Source organism: Labrus bergylta, chromosome 14 (genome assembly GCF_963930695.1).
Source record: "Labrus bergylta chromosome 14, fLabBer1.1, whole genome shotgun sequence".
NCBI lineage: Eukaryota > Metazoa > Chordata > Actinopteri > Labriformes > Labridae > Labrus > Labrus bergylta.
The window spans coordinates 16,312,009-16,332,507 of record NC_089208.1 but is presented as its reverse complement, the minus strand read 5'-3'; the positions used below and the strand labels follow the sequence as shown (position 1 = coordinate 16,332,507).

The window sequence follows — 20,499 nt, the reverse complement described above, 5'->3', positions numbered from 1 at the left end:
GGTTGACGCTGCCATGACAAAGCATCTATGAGTCATATCAATGACTTGCCCACTGCAAGATGAACGCAACTTTAGATTTAACTTGATTGTAAGCAGTGACGTGAGAGTAACTTGAGTAACATGACTGCATGATGAGCACAATGTAATCGAAAAAAAAGCTGAAATGGAGCCACCAAAGATGGCAACATAATGTTTCCCGTAAAATAAACTGGTATTACATGAAGTAAAGTGAAAATGAAGGTACCATATGTATAAATATTTTAGAGAAGGGGTGGCAGTTGCTCAGTTATGGACTTGTTTAAGGAACAGTGCCTGGAGTGTCGCAGGTCAGGTATAGAGATGGGAATTTTATACTGGTGCCAATTCACTTCCTGGATACTGCTGAGCTGCCCTTTTGCAATGCACTGAACCTGAAAAATTAGTCTGTGAGCTCATCCATTTGCTGACTTAAACAAGACAACTTTTGAAGCTTGTGTGTATTTCAGGCTTATGTATTCAATTTCAATTCAATTCAATTTTATTTGTATAGCGTCAACTCATAACAAGTGTTATCTATGTATATGTTTAGCATGTTTCAATATATATCAAAATTGGATTTCCTCTCAGGTATTAATGAAGAATATTCTTCTTCTAAAGTGATAATGCTATAGGGCTCAACAGTGTGGTTCCGGAAGTAAAAATCACGTTAATTTTCTCCGTAGCGGATTTGATTATTAGCCTTAATGTCATAACCATCCACAGTAGACTTACCATGAGCTACCTGTGTGTGAAACGATGGCATATAAAGAACTACACTACCCACGGTCATAGAGTGTTACAGCAATGTCTCCGATTGGTGGAGCTCGCTGTTACCATGGCAATGTTTCCCGCCCCATATGCCGATGGTTTCGCTAGCAGGCTAGCTAGTTTGCTAACAAGAATTGTACTAATAACCTTGTTATACCGCAGTAAATGCGGTTTATATATTCACAAAACATTAACACTTGCATTAACAGTATAAACACTATAACAACATGGGGGGGAAGTTACATTCAAGACGAAACAATATCATTTGCAAATGGATTGTGGGATGGGTAGTTCCTAGACTCCAGAAGAAAATGATGTACACAGTCTTAAACCTTTGCCTTTTTCTATGTTTTTTGCGCTGAATCAAATGTTTAATAGACACGCGTATAGGGGTAGCTGGTTGTCTTGGTGCCAGGCTTCAATCTGTTGATATAATGATTTTGTGAAATGTCAATGCAGGATTTGAATCGGAACATTTACGTCCGGAACTAGAGCCATCGACAAAGTGGGCCGTCACTGTTGAGCTCTATTCACCACTTACAACACAATATAGGACCAAAAGAGAAAATATCTCAAATTTGGACCTTCCCAAGAAAAAGCTGCAAAACACCATTTTTCTTTGCTTGGAAACCACCAACATACCTTATAATTATTATTGCTGTACTGGAGCGTTTGATTGACATGATCATCATTGTTTAGCACCAATACACCAAGTCAAATTCCTTGTATGTGTAAATGTACTTGGCAATAAACCCCCATTCTGATTCTGATTCTTGGTAGATTGATTGTACATCTCTACACTTTTCAAAACAGGCTTATGTATGTGATAGTTGTCATGAGAACTTCTCACAGCTAATGTATTTGATATTTCTGTATAAATCTGTGCTGATTTATCTGTTCCATTTTATTCTCAGGGAGAGGGAGAGTTTTACCGAGTGACGATCCGCCGCCAGCACCGAGGGGCCACGCGGCCTCGGGTGCAGGGATCTCAACAGGTAATGATCCTACCGCAGGTTCACCTACGGAAACCTTGTTACGACTTTTACTTCCTGAGTATGTGTGCTTATGTGGTCAAAATGGACCCAGCTATCTTTTGTATATTTCAGAGATTAATATAGATGATATTTTAAAGAATCTCAGGACATATTTTTGTAAAGAAATCTAGTTGCTTTCTGTGTGCGGAGATTTCCAATCAGTGACCTAACCTGCATAATATTGGTAAGCTGGATGTAAATCTACAGAAAAGATAAAGTATGCTTTTAGAAACCTGGCCTAAAAGAGCTTTCACCAGCATCCCCAGCTTCTTAAATGAATTTCTTCAGCTGTTCACTGATGATTGGTGCTTAATATTTGCAGTGCAGGTTTTCAAATTTAAGAGCCTGAGAGGTGAAACAAATGCTAAAATGTTTTAAAGGGGGGAAAAGGAGCAGTTGTCAGACATTTTGGCCTATGCACAGGAAGTTAGCTAACCACAGACGTTTGCAAAAGACTCATTCGTGTTTCCGTTTTGAAGTGGCACTGGATTGCTTCAAAACAGCAGAGAGGATGCTACTTCATGCTCTGAATGTTTCGACTATAAATTGAAGACACATCTACTGTAGCTGCCTTTAACACACAGGGATTTACAGTGTGCGTACTACGTCTGTCTATATTCACATAAGGCATTGTGTGGTAATGATGTGTGAAATATCATCAATGTATCAAACTCTTCAGCTTACTCTTTGCTGATTTTATTCTATGCATACTGAACTATCATGTGCAAATTGCTGAACCTGCTTCATGTTAAATTAATGATCCTGGGGGGTCCATGGAGTAGCCTGGCTATAAAAGCTCTAGGAGCAGGTTTCCCCTGCAAGGCAAATGAGGCGTTGGGTTCATCTATCTGCACATGTCCAGTGAGAGGAAGATGGTAACCCAGGGAGGCATCTGATGTCTTAATGAAGTGACTTTCTCTGTCTGCATGTGTGTGTGTGTGTGTGTGTGTGTGTGTGTGTGTGGCGTGAGGCTGTCATTAGTGAATCCCAGTTGGGTGTTATGGTAGTAAGAGAAAGCACAGGACCTTCTGTCTCTTGCCCTACTGGAAGAGGAATCAGATTTCCTGATCAATGGGAGTCATAAAAAAAATCAGTTATTCCATAGAGTAGAAGAGGTAAAATAAAATAATTATAAAAAGCTCTTGATCCAATCAGTAATCAGTGTCCCTCTCATATACTCTGTAGGCCTACCGATTGCTGTGATTTATGGGCAGAAGTTAAAATATATTTATTCATACACTAAGGATACGAGATGCTTCATTTTATTCCCATTTCTGCACAATTTCTGAAACGCAATTCAATAAATAGCTTCAGGAACCTCATTCGCTCCAGAACTAGCCATTAAGGAGAGAGAGAGAGAGAGAGAGAGAGAGAGAGAGAGAGAGAGAGAGAGAGAGAGAGAGAGAGAGAGAGAGAGAGAGAGAGAGAGAAAGACCAGGCACTAGTGCCCACCAGTGATAATGGATTACTGATGTCATAATGGTTTAATAAGGCCCCTAAACAACATCCACTGATCCACTGCCAGAAATAAAAAGAAAAAAACAGCTTTCCATTAGGGACTGTGGAGTAAATAATGTGAGTAAATAATATACATTTACATACCGTGTATCTTCCACTAATTAGTATTATAACATTAATGAATGGGCACCCCCCTGAGATACTTTGAAGCAAGTATGACAAACACATTGGATTGTATTTGTAACTTCTCAAAGGTATATCTTGCTGTAACCAGTTACCTGCTTTGTTGGTTTACTCATTATGGAAATAGGTATTTATTTTTTACTCGATTAAGTTAGCCATGAAGCTGTTACAAATACATCTAAATGCATTTAAGACAACACATACAGTATACCTTCACAACCTCATGGCGCAAGGATGCTCATGACCTAATGTGGCATTGTAGAAAATTCCCACATTTTACTACAAGGCTATTTCTGTACTGCAGTTCTGAGAAGGCCAAAATTAGAGCTCTCTTTTTCACCCAGGGAAGGCACAAAGAAAGGTCTGGCACATAGCAGGCTGCAACACAGAAGAACGTGTTATAATATTTATGCTGTTTTTTTTTTTTTCCACTTTTGAGAATAATTTCTTCAGTTCAGTGCTGCCATTTCCATTCTTGTTCCTGGTAATATTTATTGTTCTAACTTAAATTTAAAACTCTTTTTCATTTTTTTTTTAAAGAAATAAATAATTCCTATTGAACATACCTGGAATCACAATGTGGCATTCCCCTACACTTAGCACATTAATAATAATGAAAAAGACAAGTACAGCTGGGGATTTCTTCAACTGCTCTCACTTCTAATACTTCAGACAAACATGGTGGGGAAATGTACTGTTGACATTATGTGTCACTTCATCAAAGTGAGCACAAAATATAGCTGTTCTGCTGTGAAATTAGTAAATCACAACACAGATCATGTTTTTCTTTTCATTTCAAGAAATGTATGCCAAAAAAGTTCTGACCAAAAAGTAAAAAAAAAAAAAAAAAGTCATTTCATTTCACTGTCAGGAGTCATCCAAAACCTGACACTGTTCTGTCTGGTTAACAAATAGCATTTGATATTTGAGTCAGTCAGTTGTTGTTCCCAGCATGCATCTGTTTATCCCACAGTTACCCCCTCTTCCTATCTGCCACCCACAGTGACATGTGCATGTGTGTGGCAACCTCGAAACGACCTGCTTTCCCAACACTGCTTGTGTCTGAACAACAGGTGCATGTAAAAGCAGTGACAGGAACACACAAACACACATGTATGATGGACACATTAACAAAATAAAACCCCTGAGAGGTGTGGAGATAAATGCACGACAGACCCAAATGTAGGGAAAGAGTCACAGTATATATTGTCCTCCCTGGTTGTTGACATAATCCTGAACAGAGGAGACGAAAGCAGAAGCATGAAAAGAGGAGAGATAGGTAACAAGATGAAGTAATAAAGGGACAGTAAAGTAGAATTGAAATCTTGTGCTACATTTCATAACACTGGGATTTCTCGCCTAATTTTTCCTAGTTCATTCTGCCAAGTTATGTCGCTTTAATTAATTAAATAACAAATAACTCTTCAATAGTTTTAGTACATGTCATTAGCACTGCCCACTTGGCTTTCTTTTAGGCAGAACTGCACTAGTACAACACAATAGCTAGCTTTAAAAAGATTAACGCATTCACACACACACAACACACACAAATATGGTGGAATGTGGTGACGCCAAAGGTTAGAAATGTAATTTTAAAAAGTGCAACAATCACCCAAAGACTACAGAGTCACACAGGGTCAGAAGAGGACTCTTTAAGCTCTCCATTAAGCCCCTTTGTAACACGCCAGGGAGCTTTACATAAGCTGGTAAAAGTGTGTGTATGTGAGCTAAGTGATGAAGTTAGTGTGTCTGTGCGCGCTTTTGTTTTCGGGAAAGCGTGGCTTCTGATGATTAGTCTGAACTGTAACTGACACACGGCTGGCCCCTGTGATCCTATCAGAGGGAGGGGGAACTGAAGATTGAAGATCACACAAAGGACACTGAGGACTCACGTTTGGTACTTTTCTTAAGACGTTTTGTTAAAATGTGGCTTAACAAGATGCTGGTGTCTATAAGGCTACATGACAATGTTTTATGTTTGCGTCCTCTGTTGGCAATAGAAGAAATTAAAAAGTTCCATACATCAATGCAGGTAATAAATATAAAGTGATGCAAAAAACTAATTTTCTCCACCTGTTGTTATTTCATCAAAATGATTAAATAAATAATGTAATTATTCAACTTGTTTGATCTGCAACTACAACGCATAAATCAGCCAGGATGTCTGCAGGTTTTAGAAACCTATAAAATGTCTTTAACTTCAACCAAAAAGTCATTTTAAGAACCTCTGAACACAGTGTAGGATTGATCAAAAACACATAAAAGCTAATCAGCCATGTATGCTCTGTTAAATAATTAAATGTAAGGACGCATCAAGCGGTATTGTGTTTGTGTAAGTCTAGGTTCTCTCTCTATAAGTTCATCTCGTGAAAATGGAGAGCAAGAAGCCTGTCCTGAATTTGTTAAGCAACATCTCTAATACCTGTATCAAAAAAAATGAATAGGAAAGAGTTTTGTCATTATCTTCTGCGGTCTGTGATGCTGTTTCTCTTACCGTGTTGTATCCGGCGGGTTCTTGCCCGTCTGTAATGAGTTCCCGCTCTCCTCGCGGGTTGACCCTCCTGAAGCGCCGTCTGGACCTGCGCTGGGATCCCTCCCTTTGCAGAAAACCGTCGTCCCCCTCGCTGCCGTTATCCACCTGCAATACACAGTCAACACCCTCCTCAGAATAGCAGCTTTTAAGGAATTTGCACCCACAACCTTCAGAGGTGTGTGAACAGCCAGACGACAGATCCTCACTGTTTGAGACCGAGGAGCACGGCTCTGAGCAGCTACGTTTCAGCAGCTCTGATTTTTGGGTATTTAAAGTTGAGTTTAGATTTGTACATCCTGAGTTCTGGGTGTCCTGTTCTGATTTTTGGTTCTTATATTCCAGCTCGGTTAATTTCTTTAAATCTGAATTGTCTTCCTTGAACGTGCTCCCGTCTGTTTTGCATGGCTCTGGTTCCTCTGAGATGGGGACCTGCTCCTCTGCTGGCTCCTGGTTGAACATCCAGTTCTTCCAGAGCCCAGAGAGCCGGTGCCAGCGGAGTACATTCATCCGGACACGAGGACAGGATCAGAACAACACATAAAAGCAGGAAATTCCAAGGGAAGGGAGGGAAAAACAGCAGGGAAAGACTCCTTTAAAAAAAGTTGAATAGAAGTCCTGAGAGATCCCAAAACATTATAGCCTCCCGAGCAAGAATCCAGAACAAAAGAAAAAAAGAAACACATTAAATAAACAAACAAATTTAAAATGAGGTGAAACCCGAAGAGGAAGCTCTTTTCCTTATCGTAGAATTGCCGAGAGTTGTGCTCTTCTGAAGCCTGAATAGTTCAAGACAGAGTTCAGCTGCTAACCACGTTGCATACTGACGGTCTTACTCACATGCTCTGCCTGCTGGTTCACACTGTCTGACACGCGCACATAGCAAACACTGAGTCCTCAGTTTCCTCCAGGAAACCGTAAATACTCAAGTATCCTCGCCAGGCAGAACATAAAAAAAACCAGCACAATACACAAATTCCGACCATACAATTCATTCCCCATAGGCTCTTTGCGGCGGACTGTTGTTGCAAAAGGAATGTGTTTTCCTTTTCGGATTGCATAATCTTAAGAGTGTCAATAGTGTTGTTATGTCAGTGATGACATTATGTTAAAAGAAAGTTTTGAAATAAGTTTGTCATGCATGAGAGGACAGGATGCTTGACTCTAAGAGCCCCTTGTTTTTTTTCACTTGCATTTCATTTTCTTTCATTTTCACCGCTAAATGACACATCGTTTGAATATTTTTAAAGTTTTTTTGCTAGATTAAGCATTATTTTTTTCTTCCGATCAGATATTACAACCTTAATCTTTCAAGTTATGTTCTGAAACATGTCTAAAAATGTGTGACAATGTGAAGCTACCGCTAGGTGTTCATATGTTGCGTTACTCTCTCTTCTGCAACACCGTAACGCAATGTGAATTCACACACTGGGACACCAATATTACACCATTACAGATGCAATGTGTGAGTATGAAGGCGTTATGACGGTGGCACACACACAGCAAGCTAATTGTTATCAAACCTGTGTCACTATGGTAACAAACACAGACGTGGAGCTAACACTTTAAAAACCGTTATTGTTTGGTTAGGCTTTGGCAATGAAACTCTAAAAGATTGAAACTGAAGTAGTTTTACGTTGTTTTTTTTGCCATATGTAACTTTGACTTTTAGTCTGATCTCATTTAAACTTTATTTATATAGGACTTTACACACAACAGTGTTGATCCAAAGTGCTGAACAGCGCAGATGCTCACACAGAACACAACGACCTCTACGACCTATAGAAATACTTTAAAGATTAAAATTAGGGGAGGTCCCTAATAACTCGTACGATGCATCTGTTGATTCATACAACTCAAAAGTATTTTCTTTAAAGGTTGCCACAACCAAAATCTAACTCAGCAGCTGCTATGAGTTAGAACAGACTGAGGATCAACCTGATGTGAGGGAGTTCTGCTGAGTAATATACACAATAACTGCTGCATCGTGGGTACTTGAGCCTAAATGAACTCTATAACAACTGCAGGAGGGATAGTTGAGCTATAAAATACTAAATAACTTTTTTAAAAGGGGTCAATTCCGGCCTTAATATCTCCTTTCTTATGGCGAAAAACATAGGAGCCTCATGAGACACAGCCTGGAGGTAGAGTAGAGAACATTAGAGGGTAGAGGGGGGGGGGTTTGAAATGTTACCAGAGCTTCATGTCTATCCTGTGACCACATAACAGTCTTTTTGTCTGACTGAATACAACCCTAACTATCCCATGACCGGCAGTTATGTTGGCCATTCAGAACTCTGGCTTTTATGTATCTGACTGGCTGTCATGGCCATAATGTGACCGTACTTCCTGTTTCCTCTGCCCGTTTAAATGTGTGTGTGTGTATGACTAACTTCACATCTACTCATCTGGCAGTTTACATTCCTCTCTGTATCTGATTGTTTTGTGTCTTCATGCTTTTGCTCCTTTTTTATTTTGCTCCATTCCTTCTTTCCACTACTTACTTCATTCCAATATATTCCCACCACACACACGTGTATATATATATATAAAAATATATATATACACAAACCCACACACAAAAACATTCACAACCCCACCCTGTAAGTCTGTGAATGTCACTCCTGTCCATCCTGTGACCAGCGTCATGAAGACAGACACAAATTACACTCCCTCCACTATTCCCATGGCCCTAATTAAATGATTGGCTGCAATGCAGTGTGACCAGACTAGACCACAGTCCCTCTACTCTAGTGTGTTTATACATTTATCCTGACGAGTGTGTGTGTGCACTGTGCATGCATGTGTGCGTTGTTGTACAATATATATTTCTATATGCGTTTGTTTTGTTAATTTTAATTGAAGGCATTAATGATTCGTTCTCAATGCTGAGGTGTTTCCTGGAAATAATGATGTCAGTCAACCAGTGGGGAATTGAAAAAGTAGTCAGTAATCTATCTAAATGCACATATAAATCAGTGCAGATGTGCGAAAAAAAAAAAAAAGGCAAAATATTTGTGCAGCTTCTGTGGCAAGATGTAACATCTAGAAGAGTCTGTCTTTAATGGCCTTTCTAAAAAGCTGAAATGCCTACATGGGGTCTTTCGGTTTATTTTCCGAGTTAATTGGATTTCTTTACAAAGATAAAACAGCCGGGTTTTTTTCTTAGCAGTGACCAAAACCTGCCATTAGTGTAAGTCTAGACAGAGATGTGCTGTCAAAGCCTCGTGGGAGAAACAAGCCGGGCAGTTTAATCACTACAGGGGTTTTATAAGCCTGATATTGCTTTTAAAAAATATAATGGCCTGTTTGCTCCTGTCTGTTGAGGACAATGTGGGTTTTTTTTGTATTTATTTCAGGAGGAGTCATAGCCTGCTAACTTAAAGAATAAGATATTTTCCTGACTAGATTAGAACTGTCACAGCTGGTTTTATAAACAGTCTTGTATCTCAAGCCCCTGGACACCCTATATAATATTAATTAAAAGGTCCTATAATATGAACCTCACAAGTTCATGGCCACTCGTATTTATTGACCTTCATAGTCTTCATCATTATTTCACTTGTATTTTTAATATTGCAAATGTGTTAACCCTCAACAGCTTACGCAACTGACAACATCAACCTAATTCTGAATGTCAGTCTGTGTATTTTCTTCTATTTACACAGCATCCTTTTTATGATTAACATTTTCACTGTCACAGAACACTTGTATCTGCTCCTATTTTTTTAAGTTTCATCACAACCCAAAGACACGTGTTAACCTTCTTGAGGACTAATCACTGCCTTTATACTTTGGCAACCCTTACTTTAGCAAATTTTCTTCTTGTTTTTAAAAAAAAAAAATCACTTCCTACGAGTCTGATGACTCGCATCAAAAGTCCCACCCCTGTCTGCTTTAGTTTGGCTGCTACAGACCACTGTGCTGGATATAAACAACAGCAAAAGCCTTCACGTAATCTCATTTCCTATTTCTCAGACACAATGCTAATACTTCTTAAGTCCTTGTGTGTAGACACAGAAAAGCACCTACTCTTCTCCCCAAGGCTCTAATGATTCATTTAGTTTCTTTTAAGCACTCATCTCTTCTCCTCTCCTCTCCTCTCCTCTTCTCCCTCCTCCTCACCCCCTCCATCACCAGCAACACCTCTCTCTTCATCTCTCTCTCTCGCTTCCTATTCTCCCCATGACACACACAGGGACAACGTTTAATACAAAACAACACAGTTTAATTCAAACCTTGTCTTATTCCGTCTCTTAAACTCTTATTTATTTGTTCCCCAGACAACTATACAATTGAAGCTTTCTTTTTTACCCTGCAGCATTCCTGACAGAATCACACCACCATACCTGGAAGATGATCCGAACCACAACCCCTTTTTACTGTAGCACCAACCTCTGAACAGATCAGCAGGGGTGGTTTAGGATTAAGTACCATGCCGAAAGGGACCCTCACTAAAACTCCTTCATCCTTACTGGACATTTTTGGAAGTTTTGCTTACAATGTTCCAAAGACTTTCAGTTTGAGTCTGCAGCCTTGAACAATTCTGTCAGGATAGACATCACAATAACAGCCCTTAAGCTACAGCAACTACAGTGTGGCCTTCATTCACTTATATAACTAGTGGCTGTCTACTTTTACATACCTCCCTTGAGATCACAAACTCTACATCTCAGCTGTTGGTTGCTGCTCTGTTATCAACCTTATTCATCAAACTGTCACGGTCCTGAGTTCAGTTGATGCAGCTTTGTACTTCCTGGCTCTACTGGAAGAAAAACAACATTGGTTGATGAAGGGAAAGTGTTACTCATGTCCCACACACTGCTGCAATTACCCATAGATCAACATTAAAACAGGTAATTCAATCAAACCCTCCGCATTTCTTCATTTTTGTCCCTCCTTTAAATCAATTACAAGCAGTAAATAAACACAAAATGCATGCATGTGTGAGTTGTCTTAATTTCATGGACAATGTTCAGCAACTAACTTATATTAAAAAGAATCCCAAACATAGCCTGAAGAACAAGCCAGTTCTTCAAACCTTATCAATCACAAAAGTATTAAGTCTGCTATTATAGACATCTTAATACATATCCATTCAATAGATGATGGTGATCATAATAAAGGGAACAATCCATATTTGGGAAGTTCTGTTTAGTAGCTTTCTTGCCAAGAGTTATACTAGAATGTCAAGACCGCTCTCAAGCTCTCTCAAGCTAACATAACTCTGCACAGAGACAGAGGGAAACAGCTAGCCTGTGGCTATCAGAAAACTACAGAATCCACCACACAGCACCTCCTAAGTTCACTTATTAACACAAATCTGTTTTGTTATACTCTACACATATTTCACATCAAACCAGCCCGCTCAAATGTTGAATTTTCTAATGATTGATTGATTGTATTCATTTACATGCCATGCACAAAAAGTGCCCAACCCTCATGGGTTTATTCCAGAAATTCAGTTGTAGTGTTTAACATTTCATTACATTACAAAGTTGCACGTTCCTTTCACAGCTCAGTCTTAAAGACTATTTTTCGTCTTCTCTCCCGGGCTTTGCGGATCAAATCTGTTCCTCTTCTAAAGCACAACTCAGGTTTTTCATAATCGTCTAACAATATAAATAATATCCTCATAGTGCTGATATGCCAACATTATGGACTAGCTGACACAGTTAATTAATACAATCCATAGAGTAAAAGCAGTTTCAGGTTTCTGCTGAAAAAGATTCGCTTTCTTCTTGTCTGCTGTAGAGGAAACATGACTTCCCGTAAACCGGGGGATTTGTCCCAGAAGAGAACTGCCTCAAGCAGTAAAAAATATACTTTAAGAGCCAAAGTCGGAAATAATGATTGTGTCAGAAGAACAAGAAGTGAAAGTATGGTTAAACTGATATTAATTGACGTGAAAATCTTGCACAATATTGCCTCAGTTTGAAGGAAACAAAGTGGCAGTCTGTGGCAGGATGATAAGGTTTCATCATTGTTCCCCCCGCCTACAGTAATGACAGCTCTTTAATTCTGTACAGTCAGAGCAACAGAAACTTTAGATGGGGTTTTTTTAGAAGAAAATTATGTACAAAAGCTTACTTGGGGAATTTGTGTTGTGTCTTTGACCTCACTGTGAGACGTCAAGGTTACCTAAAAGGTCATGCTCAAGAAGCCACAAGGTCAAACCTGCTCAGAGTTTTATATTCTCTGGTCGATAACATCAGTAGACCTGTCTTATCCCATCTGATCCCTCTGGTCCCCTCAGACACGGCAACAAAGAAATGGGAAGATAGAAGAGCATGAGGGACATTCAGGAAGGAGACGGAGACTTTGTTAGCACTGCGACCTTGTGGAGGAAGAAGTAGAGCAACAGGCAAGATTTCTAAATGCAAGTAACAGCATGATAAACTGAAGAAGACAGAGTGCTTTGGATATTCTGCCTTAATTTATGGAAAGATTTTATGAAGAAATCCAGGCAGTGCTTGGTGAAAACTTCACTGGGTAAGGAAAGCGACATGACAATGCTGTGACTGACAAAGAGTCAAAAAGTCAAAACAGCTGCCACTAGAAAAACAAAATAATGACAGGTCTGAATAATGCTACAACAAGCTTCTCTGGCTTCAGTAGAAGACACTGAAAGTTGCATATGACTATTTATTTACTCACCAGGAAAATGTTTTCCTTAGCTTTGTACAGAAAGATAGTGAAGACATTTTCCAGCAGTTAGAAATAGCTGCAAGTTATCAAAGATTTTCTGGAAACTTTCAAGACTTTCTTACTCCAAAAGCCCCAACACAGAAGCACATTTAAGCCGTTTTCACAAATGCAATCCTGAAAACATCTAGATTATTCCAGACCGACTGCTCCGGATATTCTCCTGACCTGGCTGTTGTGGTACCTTCTGAGGTACATACTGTATAAAACATGATTTCTGATTTAGAGGTACATCTTGGGCAATAATGGTGTAAAAATAAAATAAATGGTTATTGTTTAATTTGAATGTTATCTTTTGTTTTTGAGCTCAAACATTGCTAAATTAAGTCGTCTTTTTATTGGAAAACAAATCAGCCACATGTCCTGCCCATGACGCTCATTTGAATATAAAGACAGAGATACAGAGCGTACAGAGAGATGATGGGAGATGTGAAAGACGGAGATGAACAGGGAGGGAGATGAAAGAAAAGTAGAAAAGGGATGAATTAGAGAAGAATAAAGGGGAAAAGGCTATCACAGACATCAAATAAAGATGGGGAAAAAACAGGAGGACGATCAAAGGACAGACACGGGAGAGGCGGGAGGATGAAAAGGGAGCTTAGAGGAGACACAAAAAGAGAGAGAGAGCGAGAGTAAAAGAGAGACACAGGATGTGTCTTCACTCACCACGATCATTTCTGACGGCTCCAAAGTGATGCATTCACAGCCTCGTCTGCCCCCCAGCTGCTTGCCAAAACTGTAGAGAGGACACACACAAACACACACAAACACACAGAAAATGAGCATTGAAACAGAAGAAAACGACGGGTGAAAATATCCCCACTCTCATAGCAGGAGAGTTAACATATGTTAGGAGCACATTGTTAAAATATATGAAACTAATGTAAATAACGTCTCAGCTCGTGTTGCCTGGGTTCTTATGATGGTTCCTTTAATGAATCGTATGATGGGTCTTGTGATGTGGTTTATGTTCCTTTGTGTTTGCTCTTTTGTGTTTGGGTAATTAAACTTTGTTCTTTTTTTATGCCGTTGCTGTATTTCAAAGCACTTTGTAAACCTGTTTTTTTATTATTATTGTTATAAGAGGAAATATTCTACATCCCGATATCGACATTAACCCATATGTTGTTCATGTCAATGGTTACATTTTCTATCCATTCTGCATTATTAAATTTATTAATGAATGATGATGTTGTGACACATCTGAAAAAGTGAGTGTATTATAGATTAAGTTATCATTCCAATTCAAATCAATCAAAACTACATCCACACACAAACTGTACAACACAACGTCTATCATTCATATCAGACTGTTGTTCATAGAAGAAAGTCCAACAAACATTTTTAAGCAAAGAACAAACTGAAGTACGAAAACTTTGGATTTGACTGGCAATAATATTTGATGAAAACGTTAGAAAACACTCATTTCAGGAGCCCTGAAGAGATATTTTTAGAAAAGGAAATCCCTCTGATATTTTTACTTTATCTACTTTATCAGCTGCAGGTTAGAGATGCTCTGTGTTTGAGTTTCCACATGCTGTGACAGCACTCTGTCAGGGGATCAACAGTTTGTGGTGAAGGTCTGACCACAGACTGAAAAGAGAGCGTAGATCAATAAGTCTTCAGGGTCAACACCTAAACGAAAGTGTAGCATTAAAGCAGAGACTAAAAGCTCAATCAGTGCTTCATTAACACAATATATGATTAACATAATCATTAACATAATATATCATCCTTAAGAGATACAGCTAACAAAAGTTGACATTCTCCATTCAACCCTTTATTAACCACAGACCACAAACATTTCAGACTGCATGCTCGAGCAAACTGACACACCTTTCTTTAAATACAGCAATGTCCACAGATTCATAACCTCTGGCACTATATGCTACCAAATAGATCTAATAATATAATGTGTATACCTACCTATTTCATATTAGAAAGGTGTTGCCTTACCTTACATTTTAAAGAACAAACATGTTATATTAGAGTAAAATACAAATCAAAGGCCTTAATGTAACTTCTCCAGTCTCACAAACAAGAATGGAAAAAAGGGAAAATGTCACCTTCTACATTGACTCTGGTATTATTCAAAGACTAACCTTTTAAAAGTCAGGCTACCTCATTTTCTAGATATCATTGGACTAACCAAGAACATGATCAAACCACTGTTGGCAGTACAAAACACCCAGTCCTTTCAGAATGTGCTCTGTCTGCAGGCCTCACAGGTTACGTAACAGTCGGCTGTGCTGTTGGCCGTTGTTTGATAAGCAGGAGGAGAGCAGCTGACGCTGTGGTGAGGTCTTGTGGATCAGTCTGCCCTAGAATCATCACATGGAGATCCTGCATGATGCCTTTAGAGTTCATTCTGAGAATGTGTTTTAAGATTAGTCACAAGTCTTAACATTTTCTCTTTCAGCCTGCCTTCTTACAGAAAGGAAGACAGATGAGCAAATTGCTTTTGGCTGACACATTTCAGAAAGCTGACTTATAAGAAAGCATTTTTAATTTTGTCCTGGTAAAGTCAAACATGTCAGTTTTTAAAAGCTCCCATTGGTTGAGAGGGTGTGGCTCTGTAGCGTGTGCAGAAGGGGGAAGTGTGCTGTTTGGTTCTCCAGCCACTCAGCTGGCAGCATACTGACATTATACCTTACTACCCATTACCAAACTAGAGCTGCACAACAAATCACAATGTTGTCGTTATCGCAATATAAGCTTTTGCAATAAACACATCGTGAAAGTTGCAAATAATCCCAATGAAAACAAATTATTACATTGAAAGAAGCAAATATTTCTCACTCAGCAGGTGAACATTTTCCCTGTTTGAAGGAGACATTGCTTTAATAGCCATGCTTTCAAACTATTTTAATGTAGTCAGATGAAGCTAAGCTAACTATCAGCTACCTGCTAAATAATTGGTGCCACTTGTTTGCTAAACAAAATGGATGGATAAGGCTTAAGGAGTGACATGTGGCAAATATAGGTATTGAATAGCTACTAATCAACATTCAATTAATAATTCAAATAAATGTCTTGCTTTGACCAACCGTCAGCCCTACACCAAAATACATCAAGTTGATGTCATACAAGACAAAGAAAAACAGTGTAAGAAATTTGTTTATTTTCTACAAATGTCCCGCGACCTTCAGCGTATGTGTTTGGTAATTACACACGTCTGTGTTCCCCATGTGCTGTGTCAGAGTGTGAGGGTGTGTGAGATACCCTGTCTAAGCAGCTCAATCACTGTGTGCGCTGATCCCTGAGAACAGACCAGCCAGTGAACACATCTCTCTCTCTCTCTCTCTCTCTCTCTCTCTTCAGCTGGCTTAAAGTGGCCACTCAGCATTGTTTCGAACTGAAGGAGCTGCTGGTTTTAATTATGGAAGTGTGCTGCGCTGGGAAACGGCCAACTTTCACTCTCACATCTCCTCTCCGGTTACCTTCTCACACCGCCTCCCCAGTCGCTCGTCCCTTCCTTTTGCTGTTCTTCTTTTTGCTCTGTTCAGTTGTTTCTGTCTCACTTCCTTCAAATCACTCCCTTCTGACCTTCACTTCCACTTCTGCTTATTTTCATCCTTTCCTATTTTCTTTTTCTTTCCCATTTCTTTCCTTTCAAGCTCTTTCCTTTCTACCTTTCTCCTTCACAAATTTAAATTTTCTGATTTACCTTGCCTCTCTGACTCCATTTCCTTATTTATAAACCTTCTTGTTCCTATTTTTTTCTTTCCTTTCCTTCTTTCCGCTGTCCTGTCCACTCCACCTCTTTCCTTTTTGCATTTATTTTCTTTATGCTGTTTTCTTTCCCTCTACTCATCTATTTCTGGATCCCCTTTAATCCAATATTCCTCTCTTTTTACTGGTGGCCCTTCCTCTCTCAGGGTATTAAAAGAAAAGGCAAACTTTCATCTCATCTAATCCTTAATTTCACAGTTTCACATTTGACGCAGACACCATTCTCATAATTTAGCGCTCAGATGAAAGTCTGTCTTCTTAATATGCTCTGATGATGAAAAAAAAATGCTCTGATGATGGAACCGCTGATGAAAGATCTTTATACTGATCTTTATGCCTGCACGTATTCCATGGACATACAGATTTCCTATAGTTAATGGAAGCGGTTATTAAATCCTAGCTGCAACTATCTTCAGAGGCTGGAGAAAAATAAAGATACAAGTGGATGAAAAACTGTGTGTGTATCATGGCAGAAAACCTTTCTCATTGCAGCCAATTTAGCTGTAAGTGAATTTATTTGAAACTCCACTGCCACGTGCACTCAGATCTTCTATGTCTACGTCAAATACGTCGCATGAGTTGAAACCGGGTTCACTTTCCAGCATCCATCCCTGCTGATGCAGCCTTGATGCTTTTTTTGGCAACACAATTAACGCTGAAATGATTTTCTTCAGGTTTTCTACAGGAATCTAAATTATTCACTAAATGTAAAAGGTATAAAACACTTATTCTCCCGAGGAAGTGCACTGGTCAGGTGAATCCAAGGACAGGGAGGGAGCCATTATCTCTTTGTATTGAATTTTCCTTTTTTAATAGTTTTAAAGGGAAAGGAGGACATAACTTTAGGGGGATTTAAAGCAGCTTTAATGGGGATTAAAGTGTGACCACAACAATCGAGCCTGTACATCTTATTTCTTTGTGTCTGTATCAGTTAATCAAGTGGTATTTTGTCCACCCCTTCTTGAGAGATCTGGCTGTTGATTGCCTCCCTGTATGAGGGTCAGAGGTCTGTCAGCTGCAGAAAGCATTCCTAAAACTGTGAGGGGTAAACTGTCATCTGTCAGACAAGTCATCAGTGAGGAAGACATGAACAGAAGGTTTACCAGTTAAAATTCCTCAAATAGTTTCCCGAGAAATAATTACATCTTCTGTGTTTATCTGGTTATTTGAGATATAAAGTATCACATCTAATTAAATACTCGTAGATGGGTTGAACATACAAAAAAGCACACAGTCCTGAATCACAAATCCTGTCATATGAACAAATAAATACAATGAGAATATCTATGTAACCCCCCCCCCACCCCCCAAACGATCAGAACGGGATGGTTTCAAGAGTTCCTGGGGCTGAATGCAGTCTGCAGGGCTCAGAGTTTCTCTCAGAGCCCTTAGCCTGGAGGTCAGCCCAACTCTGACAGATCTCTCCACCCTCCACTGAGGCGAGACGCAGGGTCCCTGTCAGCAGCTCACACAGTCTGCCAAGCCTGTCTCCTCACTGTGTATTTTTTGTGTGTAAGAGAGAACAAACAGTTTCAGAATACAGTTTGCTATTAATAAATAGGAGTAGTGCAGACTTGTAAGCCAACTCTATGTGTGGTGGTGGACAAAAAAACAAATATCAGTGCTACCTCTTGTTTGCCTTCCTTGAGCCTTCTTGCATGCCTTCCCACAAAAGTGGAGGAATCCACAAACTCGAGTAAATAATGCTTGTTGATATGACTGTACAGAGACCTGATACCTCTTCTCGTCTGCTGTTGTGAATATTTGTCTTGCAGAGGAAATAATACTCCCCGCGAAAACCGCACCAAAGCCAAAGGTCTAGTCTTACAAAATGCAAGTGAAGTTAGGGTGTCATGAACTTGTCAAACAAACACAACGATACATGCAGCGATCATGAGTCACCGCTTCAGTGTAGAGTTATATATTTATATATTTAAAAATAGAGTAAAGCCATATAGTACTGAATAAGAGCAGAAAAAAATCTGTGTTTTGCATCTTATAGCCACAATAAACAGACGCTAAAGCATGTTCAGACCCCCCTAGAATATCTTGTGGCTGGTGAAAAAAAAATCAGTTAATAACAAATAACAGGAAGCAGCATTTCAAAAAAATAAAACGAGTCATATGTGACTTATCTCTGTAACTCATTCAATTTGTCAAAAAATCCCCATAAGCCTCATTCATACATTCACTGCACTTCAGGAACTTTGGCCTCGTTGACACAAAACTCCTTTAAAAACTCCTGAAGTTTTTGGAGTGAGATGCATGTGTGAACCATATTAATCGACAAAGGAGGTTCCGGTGGCTCATCGGTGGGAGCCGCCATGCTGGAAATCCTGCCTCAGCCTAACTTTCAGTCAACGACAGGCTGAGAGCTGGAGCTGACGACGATTTTAAGCCTCCTGACAAACAGACACAGCCCCCACCTGTCAATCCAGTCAGCTACTAACCTAACTGTGGATAATACGTGACATTAATATTTTTTTTAAATGCCTCAGGAGACTACACCTGCATCCCCTTCAGTGTGACAGGTACACTCTCCAGCTTTCAGGTGCATTTGTCAACAACCAGATCAGGAGGATTTCGGAGGCAGTCCTGAATTCTCTAGACATTTTCAGGAGTCCATATGTGAAAACGTCTTTCCTGGACGTTTGCTGGGTGCATTTTGAAATGCAAAAAGCACATTTTTTTGCCCGAAACTAAGCCAAGATTTCAGCCCACCAGCCTCAATGTAAAGTTCCCAGGGCACAGGGTGAGCTGATGTGTGAACGCAGCAGGTAATATTCAGTAAATTCAGTGTAAAAAAGGGGGAGAAGTGAATGCATCATTCATATTGAGCGGATTTCTGCTGCTTTATACTCTTGACTTCTCGCCTCGGTTGTTATTATATTTTTTCCCCTGTTGTATTGGTCCCGTTCTGCGGGGGGGAAATCCTGGAAATATCAGGATCTTGGACAGGAGTGCATGTGTGAAAAGGAACATTTAAACTAACGAGAAAAATTGTGAGGACAACATTTCGAATTTTACTTTTAATTGCCACACAGACGTTTCAAGCAAACGCTCTTCTTCTAGCAGGCAATTTTCCCAAACATACACAGGTGAGACTAATTAGAAATGTGCAACCCCTAACCCTAGGTACCAGTCAATCCCAGCAGGATCTGTTTCATATAGCATATACTCAAGCTTTATCATATTGGAAAGAAATAACTATAGATCTGTTACGTCCAATGTGTCATTTATTTTAAAAACAATGTGTCTTGTATTCTCGTACCTTTCACAAAAATTTTAAATCATATTCGGCTCTTACAGAAACACTCTGTCTGATAAACACAAGCTTTGTTTGTTTTTTTGTTTGTTTTTTAAAGCGATCGTTCCTGGAAATAGAAAGCTCTAAGTTTCATTGAAGCTGTGTCTGTGCTGGATTTCAGCAGGTGATGATTTCTCTCCCCTCTTTTCCAGCAGAAACAAGTTGTTGGCAGAGGGGAGAACAGGTTCAGCCTCGGTCCAGTGACAGCTGCAGCGCCAGGAGCAATAAACCATGACAGCCGGCACAGAAACTGAGGCCACACACACACTCTCTATAACACACAAGCACACAGACACACACATATCCTGGGCTAGTGTTAAAAATTCTAGAAAACCAGTGCAGTGGCCAAAGTCTGTACAAAGTAGGGTGTAACAAAACAGGTTTTTACAATGGTTTCGTCATTATTTGTTGTGTTATGTATCTGATTCATCTCACCTAAGGTAGGTGTATTAGCAGAATAGATTTGAAATTATACTAATTTGCAGCAATATTTGACCTTTTAATGCCTTGCTTAAGGGCACACTAGCAACGTAAAATGCCACCAAAGTTATCAAGTCATTTCTAGTTTTGTTGTGAATGTAACTTGTCACTCATCTGTCTGCAAAAGCCTGTTGAAAAGCAAAACAAACAAACTAAATCGACAGTGTGATCGAGCAACATCGGGAGTTCAGGTTCTTCAGATAGTTGTTGAACAAAGAATAAAAACCAGGAGGTCAGTTTGAGCAACAAAGACACTTGTTTAAGGGCTTATCAGACACCAAAAC

The 20,499-nt window shown here is 39.5% G+C and overlaps 1 protein-coding gene across 12 annotated transcripts in view; it reads right to left on the bottom strand.

Annotated features, from left to right (window-relative positions):
* The window catches only part of LOC109999214 (Rap guanine nucleotide exchange factor (GEF) 6), a 141,040-nt gene that overhangs the window by 83,283 nt on the left and 37,258 nt on the right, over window positions 1-20,499 (bottom strand). For 5 of the 12 annotated variants that reach the window (XM_065962873.1, XM_065962877.1, XM_029281246.2 and 2 more), the window contains exons 5-6: window positions 13,363-13,432; window positions 5,956-6,099 (exon numbers count right to left, since the gene is read on the bottom strand). In XM_065962873.1, the coding sequence (XP_065818945.1) occupies window positions 5,956-6,099; window positions 13,363-13,432 (214 nt within the window). Of the gene's footprint in view, window positions 1-5,955; window positions 6,805-13,362; window positions 13,433-20,499 lie in introns of those variants that run through there. The other 7 variants (XM_065962866.1, XM_065962871.1, XM_065962870.1 and 4 more) reach the window with 3 other exon arrangements.